The sequence below is a fragment of the Tursiops truncatus genome, chromosome 15 (genome assembly GCF_011762595.2).
Source record: "Tursiops truncatus isolate mTurTru1 chromosome 15, mTurTru1.mat.Y, whole genome shotgun sequence".
NCBI classification, from domain to species: Eukaryota; Metazoa; Chordata; class Mammalia; order Artiodactyla; family Delphinidae; genus Tursiops; species Tursiops truncatus.
In genome coordinates this window covers 22184645-22202718 of record NC_047048.1, presented here as the reverse complement: position 1 = coordinate 22202718, position 18074 = coordinate 22184645, and the positions used below count along the sequence as shown (strand labels likewise).

General features: G+C 45.2%; 1 protein-coding gene across 3 annotated transcripts in view; it reads right to left on the bottom strand.

Moving 5' to 3' along the window:
* Positions 1-13094: 13094 nt before the first annotated feature.
* The window catches only part of LOC117308104 (acyl-coenzyme A synthetase ACSM1, mitochondrial), a 41422-nt gene continuing 36442 nt past the window's right edge, over positions 13095-18074 (bottom strand). For all 3 annotated transcript variants that reach the window (XM_073792248.1, XM_033839887.2, XM_033839888.2), the window contains 4 exons: positions 17513-17640; positions 16322-16421; positions 14930-15049; positions 13095-13434 (listed from right to left, as the gene is read on the bottom strand). In XM_073792248.1, coding sequence (XP_073648349.1) covers positions 13348-13434; positions 14930-15049; positions 16322-16421; positions 17513-17640 — 435 coding nt within the window. In that variant the 3' untranslated portion in view covers positions 13095-13347. The remainder of the gene's footprint in view (positions 13435-14929; positions 15050-16321; positions 16422-17512; positions 17641-18074) is intronic.

Here is an 18074-nt window from a genome sequence, read left to right as displayed (position 1 = left end):
GGTGGTGCAGGGGGAAAGCTTCGGAGCCGCGGAGAGAGCACAGCAACAGGGGTGCAGGGGACAAAGCGGAGAGATTCCCGCGCAGAGGATCAGGGCCGACCAGCACTCACCAGCCCGAGAAGCTTGTCTGCTCACCTGCCGGGGCGGGCGAGGCTGGGAGCTGAGGCTCGGGCTTCAGTCGGAGCGCAGGGAGAGGACTGGGGTTGGCGGCGTGAACACAGCCTGCAGGGGCTTAGTGCGTCACAGCTGGCCGGGAGGGAGTCCGGGGAAAAGTCTTGACCTGCCGAAGAGGCAAGAGACTTTTTCCTCCCTCTTTGTTTCCTAGTGCGCGAGGAGAGGGGATTAAGAGCGCTGCTTAAAGGAGCTCCAGAGACGGGCGCGAGCCGCGGCTAAAAGCGCAGACCCCAGAGACGGGCATGAGACGCTAAGGCCGCTGCTGCCGCGACCAAGAAGCCTGTGTGCGAGCACAGGTCACTCTCCACACCCCCTTCCGGGGAGCCTGTGCAGCCCGCCACTGCCAGGGTCCCGGGATCCAGGGACAACGTCCCCTGGAGGACGCACGGCGCGCCTCAGGCTGGTGCAACGTCACGCAGCGCGCCTCAGGCTGGTGCAACGTCACTCCGGCCTCTGCGGCCGCAGGCCCGCCCCGCCCTCCGTGCCCCTCCCTCCCCTCGGCCTGAGTGAGCCAGAGCCCCCGAATCAGCGGCTCCTTTAACCCCGTCCTGTCTGAGCGAAAAACAGACGCCCTCCCGCGACCTACACGCAGAGGCGGGGCCAAATCCAAACCTGAGCCCCTGGGAGCTGTGAGAACAAAGAAGAGAAAGGGAAATCTCTCCCAGCAGCCTCAGAAGCAGCGGATTAAAGCTCCACAATCAACTTGATGTACCCTGCATCTGTGGAATACATGAATAGACAACGAATCATCCCAAATTAAGGAGCCGTGTGGATGAAAGGTTCTTGGTGCTGCAACCAGGAGTCAGTGCTGTTCCTCTGAGGTGGGAGAGCCAACTTCAGGAAACTGGTCCACAAGAGACTTCCCAGCTCCACATAATATCAAACGGCAAAAATCTCCCAGAGATCTCCATCTCAACACTAGCACCCAGCTTCACTCAACGACCAGCAAGCTACAGTGCTGGACATCCTATGCCAAACAGCTAGCAAGACAGGAACACAACCCCACCCATTAGCAGAGAGGCTGCCTAAAATCATAGTAAGTCCACAGACACCCCAAAACACACCACCAGACGTGGACCTGCGCACCAGAAAGACAAGATCCTGCCTCATCCACCAGAACACAGGCACTAGTACCCTCCACCAGGAAGCCTACACAACCCACTGAACCAACCTTAGCCACTGGGGACAGACACCAAAAACAGCAGGAACTACGAACCTGCAGCCTGCAAAAAGGAAACCCCAAACACAGTAAGATAAGCAAAATGAGAAGACAGAAAAACATACAGCAGACGAAGGAGCAAGATAAAAACCCACCAGACCTAACAAATGAAGAGGAAATAGGCAGTCTACCTGAAAAACAATTCAGAATAATGATAGTAAAGATGATCCAAAATCTTGGAAATAGAATAGACAAAATGCAAGAAACATTTAACCAGGACCTAGAAGAACTAAAGATGAAACAAACAATGATGAACAACACAATAAATGAAATTAAAAATACTCTAGATGGGATCAATAGCAGAATAACTGAGGCAGAAGAACGGATAAGTGACCTGGAAGATAAAATAGTGAAAATAACTACTGCAGAGCAGAATAAAGAAACAAGAATGAAAAGAACTGAGGACAGTCTCAGAGACCTCTGGGACAACATTAAACGCACCAACATTCGAATTATAGGGGTTCCAGAAGAAGAAGAGAAAAAGAAAGGGACTGAGAAAATATTTGAAGAGATTGTAGTTGAAAACTTCCCTAATATGGGGAAGGAAATAGTTAATCAAGTCCAGGAAGCACAGAGAGTCCCATACAGGATAAATCCAAGGAGAAATACGCCAAGACACTAATCAAACTGTCAAAAATTAAATACAAAGAAAAAATATTAAAAGCAGCAAGGGAAAAACAACAAATAACACACAATGGAATCCCCATAAGGTTAACAGCTGATCTTTCAGCAGAAACTCTGCAAGCCAGAAGGGACTGGCAGGACATATTTAAAGTGATGAAGGAGAAAAACCTGCAAGCAAGATTACTCTACCCAGCAAGGATCTCATTCAGATTTGATGGAGAAATTAAAACCTTTACAGACAAGCAAAAGCTGAGAGAGTTCAGCACCACCAAACCAGCTCTACAACAACTGCTAAAGGAACTTCTCTAGGCAAGAAACACAAGAGAAGGAAAAGACCTACAATAACGAACCCAAAACAATTAAGAAAATGGGAATGGGAACATACATATCGATAATTACCTTAAATGTAAATGGACTAAATGCTCCCATCAAAAGACACAGATTGGCTGAATGGATACAAAAACAAGACCCATATATTTGCTGTCTACAAGAGACACACTTCAGACCTAGAGACACATACAGACTGAAAGTAAGGGGATGGAAAAAGATATTCCATGCAAATGGAAACCAAAAGAAAGCTGGAGTAGCAATTCTCATATCAGACAAAATAGACTTTAAAATAAAGACTATTACAAGAGACAAAGAAGGACACTACATAATGATCAAGGGATCAATCCAAGAAGAAGATATAACAATTGTAAATATTTATGCACCCAACATAGGAGCACCTCAATACATAAGGCAAATACTAACAGCCATAAAAGGAAAAATCGACAGTAACACATTCATAGTAGGGGACTTTAACACCCCACTTTCACCAATGGACAGATCATCCAAAATGAAAATAAATAAGGAAACACAAGCTTTAACTGATACATTAAACAAGATGGACTTAATTGATATTTATAGGACATTCCATCCAAAAACAACAGAATACACATTTTTCTCTAGTACTCATGGAACATTCTCCAGGATAGATCATATCTTGGGTCACAAATCAAGCCTTGGTAAATTTAAGAAAATTGAAATTGTATCAAGTATCTTTTCTGACCACAACGCTATGAGACTAGATATCAATTACAGGAAAAGATCTGTAAAAAATACAAACACATGGAGGATAAACAATACACTACTTAATAACGAAGTGATCACTGAAGAAATCAAAGAGGAAATTAAAAAATACCTAGAAACAAGTGACAATGGAGACACGACAACGCAAAATCTATGGGATGCAGCAAAAGCAGTTCTAAGAGGGAAGTTTATAGCAATACAGTCCTACCTTAAGAAACAGGAAACATCTTGAAAAAACAACCTAACCTTGCACCTAAAGCAATTATAGAAAGAAGAACAACAAAAAAAAAAAACCCCAAAGTTAGCAGAAGGAAAGAAATCATAAAAATCAGATCAGAAATAAATGAAAAAGAAATGAAGGAAACGATAGCAAAGATCAATAAAACTAAAAGATGGTTCTTTGAGAAGATAAACAAAATTGATAAACCATTAGCCAGACTCATCAAGAAAAAAAGGGAGAAGACTCAAATCAGTAGAATTAGAAGTGAAAAAGGAGAAGTAACAACAGACACTGCAGAAATACAAAAGATCATGAGAGATTACTACAAGCAACTCTATGCCAATAAAATGGACAACCTGGAAGAAATGGACAAATTCTTAGAAATGCACAACCTGCCAAGACTGAATCAGGAAGAAATAGAAAATATGAACAGACCAATCACAAGCACTGAAATTGAAACTGTGATTAAAAATCTTCCAACAACAACAACAACAACAAAAATCTTCCAACAAACAAAAGCCCAGGACCACCTGGCTTCACAGGCGAATTCTATCATTTAGAGAAGAGCTAACATGTATCCTTCTCAAACTCTTCCAAAATACAGCAGAGGGAGGAACACTCCCAAACTCATTCTACGAGGCCACCATCACCCTGATACCAAAACCAGACAAGGATGTCACAAAGAAAGAAAACTACAGGCCAATATCACTGATGAACATAGAGGCAAAAATCCTCAACAAAATACTAGCAAACAGAATCCAACAGCACATTAAACTGATCATACACCCTGATCAAGTGGGGTTGATTCCAGGAATGCAAGGATTCTTCAATATATGCAAATCAATCAACATGATACACCATATTAAAAAATTGAAGGAGAAAAACCATATGATCATCTCAATAGATGCAGAGAAAGCTTTCAACAAAATTCAACACCCATTTATGATAAAAACCCTGCAGAAAGTAGGCATAGAGGGAACTTTCCTCAACATAATAAAGGCCATATATGAGAAACCCACAGCCAACATCGTCCTCAATGGTGAAAAATTGAAAGCATTTCCACTAAGATCAGGAAAAAGACAAGGTTGCCCACTCTCACCACTCTTATTCAACATAGTTTTGGAAGTTTTAGCCACAGCAATCAGAGAAGAAAAGGAAATAAAAGGAATCCAAATCGGAAAAGAAGAGGTAAAGCTGTCACTGTTTGCAGATGACATGATACTATACATAGAGAATCCTAAAGATTCTACCGGAAAACTACTAGAGCTAAACAATATATTTGGTAAAGTAGCAGGATACAAAATTAATGCACAGAAATCTCTGGCATTCCTATACACTAATGATGAAAAATCTAAAAGTGAAATCAAGAAAACACTCCCATTTACCATTGCAACAAAAAGAATAAAATATCTAGGAATAAACCTACCTAAGGAGACAAAAGACCTGTATGCAGAAAATTATAAGACACTGATGAAAGAAATTAAAGATGATACAAATAGATGGAGAGATATACCATGTTCTTGGAATGGAAGAATCAACATTGTGAAAATGACTCTACTACCCAAAGCAATCTACAGATTCAATGCAATCCCTATCAAACTACCACTGGCATTTTTCACAGAACTAGAACAAAAAATTTCACAATTTGTATGGAAACACAGAAGACCCTGAATAGCCAAAGCAATCTTGAGAACGAAAAACGGAGCTGGAGGAATCAGGATCCCTGACTTCAGACTTACTACAAAGCTACAGTAATCAAGACAGTATGGTACGGCACAAAAACAGAAAGCTAGATCAATGGAACAGGATAAAAAGCCCAGAGATAAACCCAGAGATAAACACATGTATGGTCACCTTATCTTTGATAAAGGAGGCAGGAATGTACAGTGGAGAAAGGACAGCCTCTTCATAAGTGGTGCTGGGAAAACTGGACAGGTACATGTAAAAGTATGAGATTAAATCACTCCCTAACACCATACACAAAAATAAGCTCAAAATGGATTAAAGACCTACTTGTAAGGCCAGAAAATATCAAACTCTTAGAGGAAAACATAGGCAGGACACTCTATGACATAAATCACAGCAAGACCCTTTTTGACCCACCTCCTAGAGAAATGGAAATAAAAACAAAAATAAACAGATGGGACCTAATGAAACTTCAAAGCTTTTGCACAGCAAAGGAAACCATAAACAAGACCAAAAGACAACACTCAGAATGGGAGAAAATATTTGCAAATGAAGCAACTGACAAAGGATTAATCTCCAAAATTTACAAGCAGCTCATGCAGCTTAATAACAAAAAAACAAACAACCCAATCCAAAAATGGGCAGAAGACCTAAATAGACATTTCTGCAAAGAAGATATACAGACTGCCAATAAACACATGAAAGAATGCTCAACATCACTAATCATGAGAGAAATGCAAATCAAAACTACAATGAGATATCATCTCACACCAGTCAGAATGGCCATCATCAAAAAATCTAGAAACAATAAATGCTGGAGAGGGTGTGGAGAAAAGGGAACCCTCTTGCACTGTTGGTGGGAATGTAAATTGATACAGCCACTGTGGAGAACAGTATGGAGGTTCCTTAAAATACTACAAATAGAACTACCATATGACCCAGCAATCCCACTACTGGGCATATACCCTGAGAAAACCATAATTCAAAAAGAGTCATGTACCAAAATGTTCATTGCAGCTCAATTTACAATAGCCCAGAGATGGAAACAACCTAAGTGTCCATTGACAGATGAATGGATAAAGAAGACGTGGCACATATATACAATGGAATATTACTCAGCCATGAAAAGAAACGAAATTGAATTATTTGTAGTGAGGTGGATGGACCTAGAGCCTGTCATACAGAGTGATGTAAGTCAGAAGGAGAGAGACAAATGCCGTATGCTAACATATATATATGGAATTTAAGGGAAAAAAATGTCATGAAGAACCTAGGGGTAAGACAGGAATAAAGACACAGACCTACTAGAGAATGGACTTGAGGATATGGGGAGGGGGAAGGGTAAGCTGTGACAAAGCGAGAGAGAGGCATGGACATATATACACTAACAAACGTAAGGTAGATAGCTAGAGGGAAGCAGCTTCATAGCACAGGGAGATCAGCTCGGTGCTCTGTGAACACCTAGAGGGGTGGGATAGGGAGGGTGGGAGGGAGGGAGACGCAAGAGGGAAGAGATATGGGAACATATGTATATGTATAACTGATTCATTTTGTTGTAAAGCAGAAACTAACACACCATTGTAAAGCAATTATACTCCAATAAAGATGATAAAAATTTTTTTAAATAAATAAAGATAGATAACTTTCCCAAATTCACGTTGAAAATTCTCTGTTCAGCATAAAGAGCGGTATGGGCTGTACAACTTGGCTAGATATCTTCCTTCACCTCATATATTTCCTGGGATTGTCTATTTATCTTGGAGGGCAGTGCCGAATGGTGGGAAAACTCCCTACATAGTGAAAACAGAACATACTTCCTAGTCTCTGAAATAGAAAAAGTCATGGAGGTGTGAGTACATGAAATTCCAGATCATTGTTCAGAAGGAGATTCAACTCCCAGACTCCCACACTCTACTGTGGCAAACAGCAAGAGGAGGTGGAGCATTCAATTCACCCAACGTACAAAAGCCTCAAAAGCCAAACTATGGTAAACTTAGCAGCCAAACTCTTACCAAGTCCGGATTCTTGACATTCTGACCCCTCACAGATTGCAGCCTAGCACAAGTACTTTGAAGGATGTCATTCAGATATTCATTAGCCCTCTCAATTGTTTTGATATTATCCTTCAACAAAATATATTGAATCAATAATAATTACTCATTATTCTTACTTCTGTTTTCAGAATGTAATCTAGGCAGAGAAGGGATTTTTACCTTAAATTTAAGTGCTTCGTCAAAGAGTATCTTATTCTGTCTAGTGGTTTCTTGAAGATGTTTCTTTGAGTCATTCACCTATGCAAATATGTACAAAAGGAACCAGAGTTATAAATACTATCTTCTCGTGTGTGACTCCTTCCACAAATACAGAGAACAGTGCTTTACGTCTGTGGAGCTTGCTTTGAATCTGGACTCTTTATGGAACATATGAAATAGGACAGTAGTATGAATGAAAAGAGAGCAAAATAACCGAACTCCCAGAGGTGGAAGGAATTGAAGGTGAAATCATGAAAAATAACAAAGGACAAAGATACCATCTGTTCCAAAGTGGATATATTTTCTACAAGCTCTCTGTTTTCCTTCACCAAATTATTGATCTTCTCTGATATTTGCTGTAAATTAACTAAAAAGAGATAAAATAATTTCTAAGATTAGTAGGAAAACCCAGTAAAACTGAATTATCTCAATGTTCTAGCAGCAGACACATATTATCTGTAATTGACTTTTAATCTTTTATGCCTAAAAAAAGCAAATTTTAGTTAGTAGAATTTTAAACGTAAGAAACATTATTTCAATGGGATTCCTATTTAAAGTGTTTTCAAAAATGAAGAAGAGGGCTTCCCTGGTGGCGCAGTGGTTGAGAGTCCGCCTGCCGATGCAGGGGACACGGGTTCGTGCCCCGGTCCGGGAGGATCCCACATGCCGCGGAGCGGCTGGGCCGGTGAGCCATGGCCGCTGGGCCTGCGCGTCCGGAGCCTGTGCTCCGCGGCGGGAGAGGCCACGGCGGTGAGAGGCCCAAAGAGCAATAAGATGACTTCTAAATTCTCTCCCATCTATGAATACCATTCTTAGAAAGCTCAATCACTTCAACTAGTTGTGTCATCACCAAAGATGAAATAGAAAAAACATCCTGCCAACTTACATTTCTTGCCTCCAATTACTAAGGTAAATATATATGTTGCTGGGAAAAAAAAAATCCTTATTTCATCCAGATTCACCCCTCCATCCAGCCCCTATCTGCAGTTCCTCCGAGTCTTCTCCTATTTCGACAATGCCATAGCAAAGCAGATGCTTTATACACTGTCTCAACAAATCCCCTGCCTTTGCCCCAGGTCCATCACAGTGGACACCACCACCCACGTGCCCATTTTTAGAACGTAGCTCCCCTACCTGCTGCCTCATCGCTCGCCATCCAACCCCGGGTCCTCTCTGGACACTTCTCAGACCTTAGGTTTTCTCGTCCTCCTGAACCCAGGTCCCCTGTCCCCCACTTCTGGACGCTTCTTCCTTCCTTTGAGGACTCCCAAGATTTCCCATGGGCAGTGGCCGAAATCGATTTGATGACAGAGATACAAGAATAATCAAATACACAAGCAGAGTGGGAGGTTTTCACACCTCTCCCTCAACAAGTCATACAATGAGCACCACAGAGCATCTGTAAGGTGTAGAAGATCTTACTAGCAAACCATTTTAATCATATAGCTATATCCATATATCCCTCAATATCACATAACAACTGCAGAGGAAACATTAATTTCAGGCACATATAGTATAATTACAAAAATTAACCTTATTTATTTTGGCCACAAAGCAAATTTCAACATATTTCAGAGGAATGAAATCACACAGAGCATGATTTTTGGTAATGCAATTGTGCTAGAAGAGTCCTGATGAAAAGCTAACTAGAATTTCCCATGTTTGGAAATTGAGAAGTACACTGACAAATAAAATATGAGCAAAGAAGAAAACCCGAAGGGAAAGATGTTACAGTTGAACTGCATTACGTGGTCATGATGATATGGTAATAAAATAGGTTTCCTTCTGGCTTGCGAATTCCACTTTGTGTGACCATACAGATGGTATGGGTATGGTCTCAAAATCATCCGTAATTAGCGTAGACATTTTAACACCTGAAACAGGGCTAGATACATCACCTGTTAGCATGGGCTTTAGCTTATGAACCTAAACAGGGGGGAAAAATCCAGTCTGACTCTCATTATTGATTGCCAGGGACCTCCAGAAATTGAGAATTTCAGTGGAGAAAGTTCACCAGCTTCTCTTCCGGGGGATCTGAGGACAGCACCCAATCAGCTTGGCAGTACCAGGAGTGCTGGGTGGGGAGAGCCAAGCAGGTGGGCTGGGGCCCAGGGACCCAGGTAGTTAGACAAAGCCCACTGGTGATGGTCTGTTCTGGGCCCTGTCCTGAGGTGAACTTCCTAAATGTGCTTTTATGTGTGATTGACACAGTGGTTTCCCAGCTCATTCAGGCCCATGACAGCTTTAAAGTCATTGCTTTAAACCCCATAGATTTTATTATTATGGAAACTTACTGTAAACAGGAAACGTTCTATTACTGCTATAATGGAAAATCAAGGTCTTTTACCATAAATACAAAGAAATGATTAAAAAAAACAAGCAAAACAAAAACAAAAAACAGGGATAACTAAACAATAGTGTTGAAATCTGTTTAGATGCAGTTGCCTGCCTACAGAGTCCCACGTTTGGGCTGTGTGGTTATAAAGAGACAGACTAGGCACAGAAGGGGTGGAAGTCAGACTAGCCGCGAAGTGAATGGGAGGCAGACGCAGCCTGTAAGGGACTGGGGACTTCCATGAACGGTGCCAGGGTCACCCTGGTTACAGTTCAAGCAGGGATGAGGGAAAGAAGGAGAAGTGAACAGAGTTAAGGGGCCTGGAAAGGGTGAGACCATTCGTGCAGCAGACGAAGCATCCCCAAAGCGGGTTCAGCCTCCCATCCAGGGGAGGAGCCCTCCGTGGCCCCTGAAGGCAGGGCCAGGAGCCTTGGGCTTGAGACCCAGCTGTGCTGCTTACCAGCAGTGTGACCCTGGGTGGGTTTCCTCCCTAAGATGGAAATGTCCAGTCCTGTGTCCAAAGACTGTCATGAGGACAAAGGGAGGCCATGTGCTGAGCGCCTGTGCCCATCAGCTTCATCATCTCCCAGGGGCGACTGTCCTCCCAGAACCGGCACCTTAGAAGCTGTGAAGGCTTTAAAGGCCCCTCCTGTTACCGGCCTGTGCTAAGCACTGTACTCTGCAGGCATCTTCTTATGGCCCATACCATCTCTATCCCCATTGCACAGATGGAGAGTCAGGGAGAGGTGTTGTACCCAGGCTGAGAAAAGGGTCAGGGGGGACTTGGGTCTGGGTGGGAGTGGGGGGAATGTTGGGAGAGGAAGAAGCTGGAGCTGAGGCCTCCAGAGAGAGAAGGGGCCAGAGAGAATGTTTGCCTTTGCTCAGGGTCAGCCCTGCTCAGAAGATGAAGCAAACCAGGCGACCATGGTCACACCTCACTCCTCCACCTCGGGCTGATGGTCAGTCATTGCTGTGGTGATGATAATATTATCATACAATGGTCCTGATGATGTCTTTACTGTCACTGTTGTTATTGTGGGAGAGGGCACAGCTCACTCTGACACACAGCTCGGGTCCTGGGGAGGCACACTTTTTTCCCTCGCTTGACCTTGGGATCTGCTAGGTCCCATGCAACACCCCCACGTTAAGTGAATGCTGGCATAGCCCAGTCCTTCCCCTGTGCCCTGTTCCCAGAGCCACCCTACCCTGGCCATTCTGTGGTGTCTCAGAGCATAAGCACAGCCCTCTGGGAGGCCCTCAATGGGACAGGTGCCTAGCACTGGGTTCAGAGCCAGGAAAACACCCGCTTCCATGACAGCCTAGGTGGGGTAGGTCATGCTGATCTCGAGGGTGTGGCGGCTTGAAGCAGGATCTCAGTTCCCTGACCGGGAATCAAACCCAGGCTGTGGCGGTGAAAGTGCTGAATCCCAACCACTAGACCACGAGGGCCGGTGGGATTGAAACAGGACCTCAGTCCTTGTCTTCTTTGAAGAAAGAATTCAGCAAAGAGACAGAAGTTAGTGAAGCAGATAAAGCGTTTTTTAGAAGAAAAGTCCATGCGGAAAGACACACGGATGGGCTCAGCGAGAGAGAGAGTCATGCTTTTGGGGTGGCTTGAATTGCTTATATGGCTGCAGTTCTCCGGGTTCCCTCTAGCCAATCACCTTGATTCATCTTGCTTTGTGCCCATATTTGGTCTGACTCAGCGTCCTACCCAACGTGCACAGGCATCTTTTAGCCAAGATAGATTCCAGCGTGAGAGTCTCTGAGAGGTTGGCAGGACATATTATGGGCTAGCGCCCCCTCCATTTTCTGACCCCTGAGGAACCGTTTTGTGCATGTGTAGTCCAGGAGGTCTCCTTGACCTCAAGAATGAAAACTATGGTAGTCTTATCTTTTTGCTCAGGCAGAGCTGAGCTTCTCTCTGCTCCTGCCTTTATCTTTTCCTTGAAATGTCAGCAGGAGACAAGCTCCAGCTGCTGAGCCTGGAGCCCGTCTACCTTCTACCTCAATACCAGGGTCTGTTCACCCCGACTGCCTGTGGAGGTATCCACTGGAGTGCCAGAACTGTCTGGGAGCATGTGTGTGTGTGACTGTGGTTGTGTAAGTCTGCATGTATGAACCTGTGTGTCTGAGTTTCTGTGTCTGTGAGCATCTCAATTGTGAACGTGAATTTCCCACTGCACAGCACTGAGACATTGAGTGTCTCTCTGTTTTTCTCTGTATGCATTTGTGTTTGCACCTTTGTCACTGAATAATGTACGTTGGTTGTGCAAATCCGTGTGTGTGTCTGTGTCAGGGCATATGGGTCCGTGGAGTTGTATCTGTGTTTTATATGTGTGTGACTGTGCTGTGTGTGAAGTTGCTGTCCCTTTGGGTGTTCCTGATTGTATCTGTGTGTTTGTCTTCTTTTTGTGCCTGTGTGTATGTGGCTGTGTTCTGTGTCTATGTCTCTGCCTACATGTCTGTGTGTGTGTGTGTGTGTGTGTGTGCGCCTCCTTGGGGTGTGTGTGGGTCTGCCCTGGGGGGCTGTCTCACATGGCCCTGAGTATGTGTACTTGTGTGTGTGTTCCCCCCAGGGTGTCCTTGCCTGCGTTGGTCTGTGTGTGAGCTGTCCATGAGCCCAACACCTGAGTCCCCAGGTGAGGCTGGGGGTGATTCTTTACCTGTGCGTCTCTGTGTTTGTGATGTCTGTATATTACCCTGTGAGTGTGTGTATCTGTGCACCTCAGAAGAGGGCAGCTGCAGAGGGGATCTCCCTCTCGGTGACCCCCCAGGAATGGGTGAGAAGGAGACAATATGCGCTTCTCTCACCCCCAGGCTCAGCCTCTTCTGCCTCTGCTCCTTCCAGCCTCTGGTGGTTCCATCTCAGGCCAGAAGGATGGATGGAGTGAAGGGTTAGTTCACAGGACCACAGGCCAGGGGGGTCAGAGGGCTCTGGATGGCAGAGGGCATTACACAGTATAAGGAGAGGTGCCTGGGGAGGACTCCGAGCCCCTGGGGAGGGGCTGGGGAGCAAAGCTCCTGGGTCCCTGGGAAGGGCTGAAGGAGTCCTGCAGGGTTCCTGGGGCCCCAGAGGGCAGGTACTCACTCACCTGCACTGGTCCAGGCTGGGACCTGCAAGCAGCAACAGCAGCAGCATTATTGGTGGGACGAGAGGCAGTGGGTCCACTGGAGGGTGCAGGTGAGGGATGGTGTGGCAGGCAAGTGTCGTCACCAGGCTGGGCTGCCCTCCCCTCTTCTCCATTCCCCAGACACCACACTTGCCCTGCCTCCCGCCTCACCCCCAGTTGGGTAGAGGCAAGCCAGGCAGGAGCAGACCCCGGGGGCCACATGGACTGTTCCTCCTAGACCTCTATGTCCTGGTCGTCGACTGGGTCACAGAGTCTCCGGAACCAGGAGGGAGAATCAGGCCCTGGGGCAGTCTCTGATGGGGGTTGGGGGAATTACGAGGGACAGCATTTAGCACTGGATCTTTCCCAGAATAAACGCACAACAGACTCACTGTGGATGCTGAGTCAGTATTTAATTTGCTTCAGCCCCATTCTGAGCGCTCAGCTGGGCGATCTGAAAGGAACAGGGAACTTGGAGGAAGGATAGTGATTGATATTAATTTAAACGAACAAAAATGCTGGAATGTTGACACTCCTGGCTCTTTCAAGTCAACTCTCTCAGCGTTCCTCTCCTCACCCTCACCATCGTGAGGAACCTGAGGCCGCCAGGCATTTGGCCAACATCACACAGTGGTTTCTGAGTTTACTGCCAATTACATCTGACCAAACTCCTTCTTCCGGAGTTCACTTCTTTTTATCTTGCCAGTGATGGTTTTGGGCAGCTCTGAGACAAACTCCACCTGGTTGAGGATAAAGCAAACACATTCTGACTAAGTCTCCCCCGTCATTTTTTATCAACCCTCAGCTCTCCTCCTTTGCCCTCTCACAGTCCCCCAGACAGGCTGGCGCCATGTGGGGGCCTTAATGGGGTCCACCATTTATGTCAGGTTCTCCTCTGACCTCCTGAAGTTGGATGCAGCCCTTTGATGTACTTTGACCAGTGAAATATGAGAAGGAGTGAAGTGTGCCACATTTAACAGAAAAGGTGGGAGTCATTGAGACAGGCCACCCCTCTGTCCATCTCTTCTAGTGCTCTGGGAGGTGCCTACGTGGTGGCTGCTCCTTTATCCTGGTCCCAGGATGAGGGGATGTGGAGCAAAGGCTCCGGGAAAGCTATGGTGGACAAGTGGCGTGAGCAAGAAAGACACCGTCCTTGTTATAATCCACTGCAACTTTGGGACTGTTTGTTACCCACAGTAACATGTAGCCCTTCCTGACTGGTATGCATCCTCTACTGTACTCTCGATAAAGCATCAGATGCTAATGTTAGCAGCATGAACTCTGTTGTCAGATACACATGGGGTTGAATTCCAGCTTCTATTTACTCTAATCTCAGGCAACTTACTTTGAGTCTCTAAGCCTCAGTTTCCTCTCTGTAGACTGGGATGATTATCTCAGGTTGTGGAGAGGATTAAATGAAATAATAATGCATGCAAAGCATTGAGTCCAGGGCCTGGTACACACAGTAAATGCTCAATAAATGTTAGCTATATAGCTTTATAATATGTATTGATTGTAAACATTCAGACAATGCAGCAAAGTATTACTACAAAAGAAGGAAATTTTAACTTGTTTTTAAACATATCAGATAGCACTACGTATGTTATTTCTTAGCCTGCTTTTTTATCTCAATAATATATTATTGTGATATTTTACGTTAAAAATCTTCATTATCAGTTTAAATTACAGAATAATATTAAATTCCATGAGTAATTTCATCATTTCTCTATGCTGCACAGTTTTATAGCTTGTGCACAGCATTTAAAACAAATGAAGTTGAACAAAAAATATCAGAATGTATTACATGCTGTTAGGGTAAATATCATTTTGTTCTTTGTTGTTTGCTATGTGTGTATATGTGTGTTGGGTTGCAATACAGAATGTATTTCTCATGACAAATAATGTTTTTTAATAGTTTGGAAGTTGCTGGTTTGGGTGTCTTTTTCAAATTTTGAAAGATTATAAATAACCTTCCTGGATATCCTTGGGCAACTGTCTGATTTTTTTCTTTAGGCTGACACTCCAGCAAAGGATGAGTTTCTGACACAGGAGCGAGGTTCCATCCGATTCAGTGGGCTCCCTCACACCCCTAAGCTGAAATGCTTCTTCTGCAGAGAAAAATATTAGTGCCCTTGGCTACTTAGGCTTCACCCCAGACACTGTATGAGACTTGAGGCAGTGGAGCCCCCAGAACCACTCACAGGGACCAGACCCCATCCATCTGCTCTCGCTCACCTTCCTTGGGTACTTGTACGGGGCTGTCACTGACTTCACATGCTGCTGCAGCTCCTTGGTGAGCTGGTCTCGATCATGGGACAGGAAGTTTGGGGTCAGGACAATGAAAGCCTTCACTACCTGCAGTGAAGAACCAGAATGGAGGCTCAGGGCGAGTGACAACCAAATTACAGTTTAAGGAGTAAATGCCTGGGACTGGTTAAGACTCTGCACTCTCACCACAGGGGCCATGGGTTCAATCCCTAGTCAGGGAACTAAGATCCCACGTGCCATGCCACACTCGTGACCAATAAATAAATAAATAGAAATTTAAAAATAAAGAGTAAATGCTTACTAAATTAATGGGAAAACAAACTGACAGCAGAGCCTTTGGAAATCCCGGGTTCAAATCTCAATGCTTCCAATTTCCACTCTTTGCCTTGGAACATTACTTAACCTATGTTAATCTCGATCTCCTTCCCTGCAAAATGGGGAGAGGACAGGTTTATTCCTCATCAGGTTCACGTAAAGATTCCATGAGATAATACACATAAAACGTGAAGCCAGGGCTTCCCTGGTGGTGCAGTGGTTGAGAGTCCGCCTGCCGGTGCAGGAGACACGGGTTCGTGCCCTCTTATGGGAGGATCCCACATGCCGCGGAGCGGCTGGGCCCGTGAGCCATGGCCGCTGAGCCTGCGCGTCTGGAGCCTGTGCTCCGCAACGGGAGAGGCCACGGCAGTGAGAGGCCTGCGTACCGCCAAAAAAAAAAACAAACAAAAAAAAACCGTGAAGCCTGTTTAAATGTATTTGTATTCCTATCATTGTTAATATCACCATTTTCACTATTATTTTAGGTAGAGTTCTGTGGGCATTTAATAATAGTTAAGACCTTGTGGGCATTTAATAACGTTGGTAATTTATTAGTTTCCTACTATTATTTATGTCCTCATTTAACTTCTCACGGATTGTACATAGAAGGTGTTCAATAAACACTTGTTGAATCAAGGATGCATGCTCTGGAGCCAGAGTGCTCAATTTCCCACCACTTATTAGCTGTGTAATCCAGGCAAGTTATTTAACCTCTTTATGCCTCTGTTTCCTTCTCTGCAAAAAGGTATTAAAAGAGTCCTTAATTCATTGTGTTCTGTGAGGGATAAATGAGCTGACACCCAGTAAGAGCTGATTAACTGCTAGATGGCAGCAGCAGCAGCATTCACTATCAGCATCGTTTCAGTCACAGATGAGGCCACAGTGCCCCCTGCTGACCACATCGTGTAAGCGCACATGCACATCAACCATGCCCTCGCTTCACCCTAGGTCCAAGGCTGGGTAGGTATGGCCGGGAAGTTTTCCCCTCACCTGCCTTCCCAGCCCCACGCCCAGCCACGATGACCTCCACGTCCCGTTCCTCACCTCCCCTCGAATCGGGTCCGGGCTGCTCACCACAGCGGACTCAGCCACCGCTGGGTGCTCTGCCAGGGCGTTCTCCACTTCTGCCGGCCCAATGCGGTACCTGCAGGACCAATGGTTCCTTCTGAGCCAATTCCCGGGCGAGGGTGACCCAGGCCCTCAGATCGCATCTTTTGGAGAGACACATCTTCCCTTGGCACGGAGGATATCTGTCACAGGGCGCCAGGGCCTGTGTAATGGGACTGAAATGTGAAGTCCTGAACGTTCCATGCTAAGAAATACAAGGCTCAGGTGCCCCCCAGGTGAGAGAGGAGGTGAATGCTTCATCCTCCCAGAGCTCTGGGGCTTGGCTCAAGCTCAAGCAGCTTCCCCTGGCATGAAAACTCCTTAGCTTAAACATTTGTACAAATTTTACAGCCTGTTCCTCACTATATCAGCATTGGTTTTAGAAATGAAAAGCAACAAACTCAATTTTCCTGAAATTCCCAAGAAAACATGTTATTCTAGTGTAACGTGTCAATTTTTTTCTTTATTAACCATGTAAGAGTTAGGAACAACAGACTTGGAGTCAGACCGCCTTTGTTCAAATCTGGGCTGCACCCTGTACTGTCTTTGAAACTTCAGGCAACGTTTTTCACTGCTCACTGACTCCGTTTGCTCATGTAAAATGGGCATAATCATGGGAATTCCCTGGCTGTCCAGGGGTTAGGGCTACGTGCTCCCACTGCAGGGAGCACGGGTTCAATCCCCGCTCGGGGAACTGAGATCCTGCATGCCACGCACTTGGGGCCTCCACACACATACCCTCCCCCCACAAAATAAAATAAAATAAAATAAAATGGGCATAATCACATCTACCTTACAGCATTGGGAGGTGGTTCGTATAAAGCTCTACAGAGAGTACGGTCACATAATACGTATTCCAGAAAGGTGAATTTTATTATTGTTTTTGTTGTTGTTATGTGCTTCTGTGACATGTGGTTCACTACAGGAGCACACAGAATAAGCTCCCTCAACAAATAGGGCCCAAAGTCAAGTCTTCCTTCCCAGTGCCTCTAACTTGCACGATGTCTTACTTTGGTTCAGAGTTAGGGTGAGAGTCCATCACCAAGGCATGAAGGAATGTCTGGGCATGCTACCTCCCACCAGGCTCGTGAGGGTGGTACATTCTGGTTCAGCGTCAGCCACACCTACCCGGAGGCATTGATGACATCATCAGCTCTCCCCAGGAACCAGAAGTAGCCTTCTGCATCAACAGTTGCTCTGTCCCCACTGTTGTAAAAGTCCCCACACTCCACTTCGGCTGTCTTCACCGGGTTACTCTGCAAAGACAACGACACTCCTCTGTCAAAAACAGTGAGTTTATAGAGATGATGAGCTACAACAATGAGCTCGGATCTGGGTTTGAATCCTGCTTCTGGCTCTACCTGGCACCTGGGCATTTTTTATAATCTCTCTGAGTCTACTTTCATGACATGCAAGCACTCAATGCATGCCCATGGTCGATTAGTGAACAATGTTCAACCAATTTTAAGAACAATATTTTTTTATTTATTTCATTTATTTATTTATTTTTGGCTGCGTTGGGTCTTCGTTGCTGCACGCTGGCTTTCTCTAGTTGCGGCGAGTGGGGATACTCTTCATTGCGGTTCACGGGCTTCTCATTGCGGCGGCTTCTCTTGTTGCGGAGCATGGGCTCTAGGTGTGCGAGCTTCAGTAGTGGCGGCATGTGGGCTCGGTAGCTGTGGCTCACGGG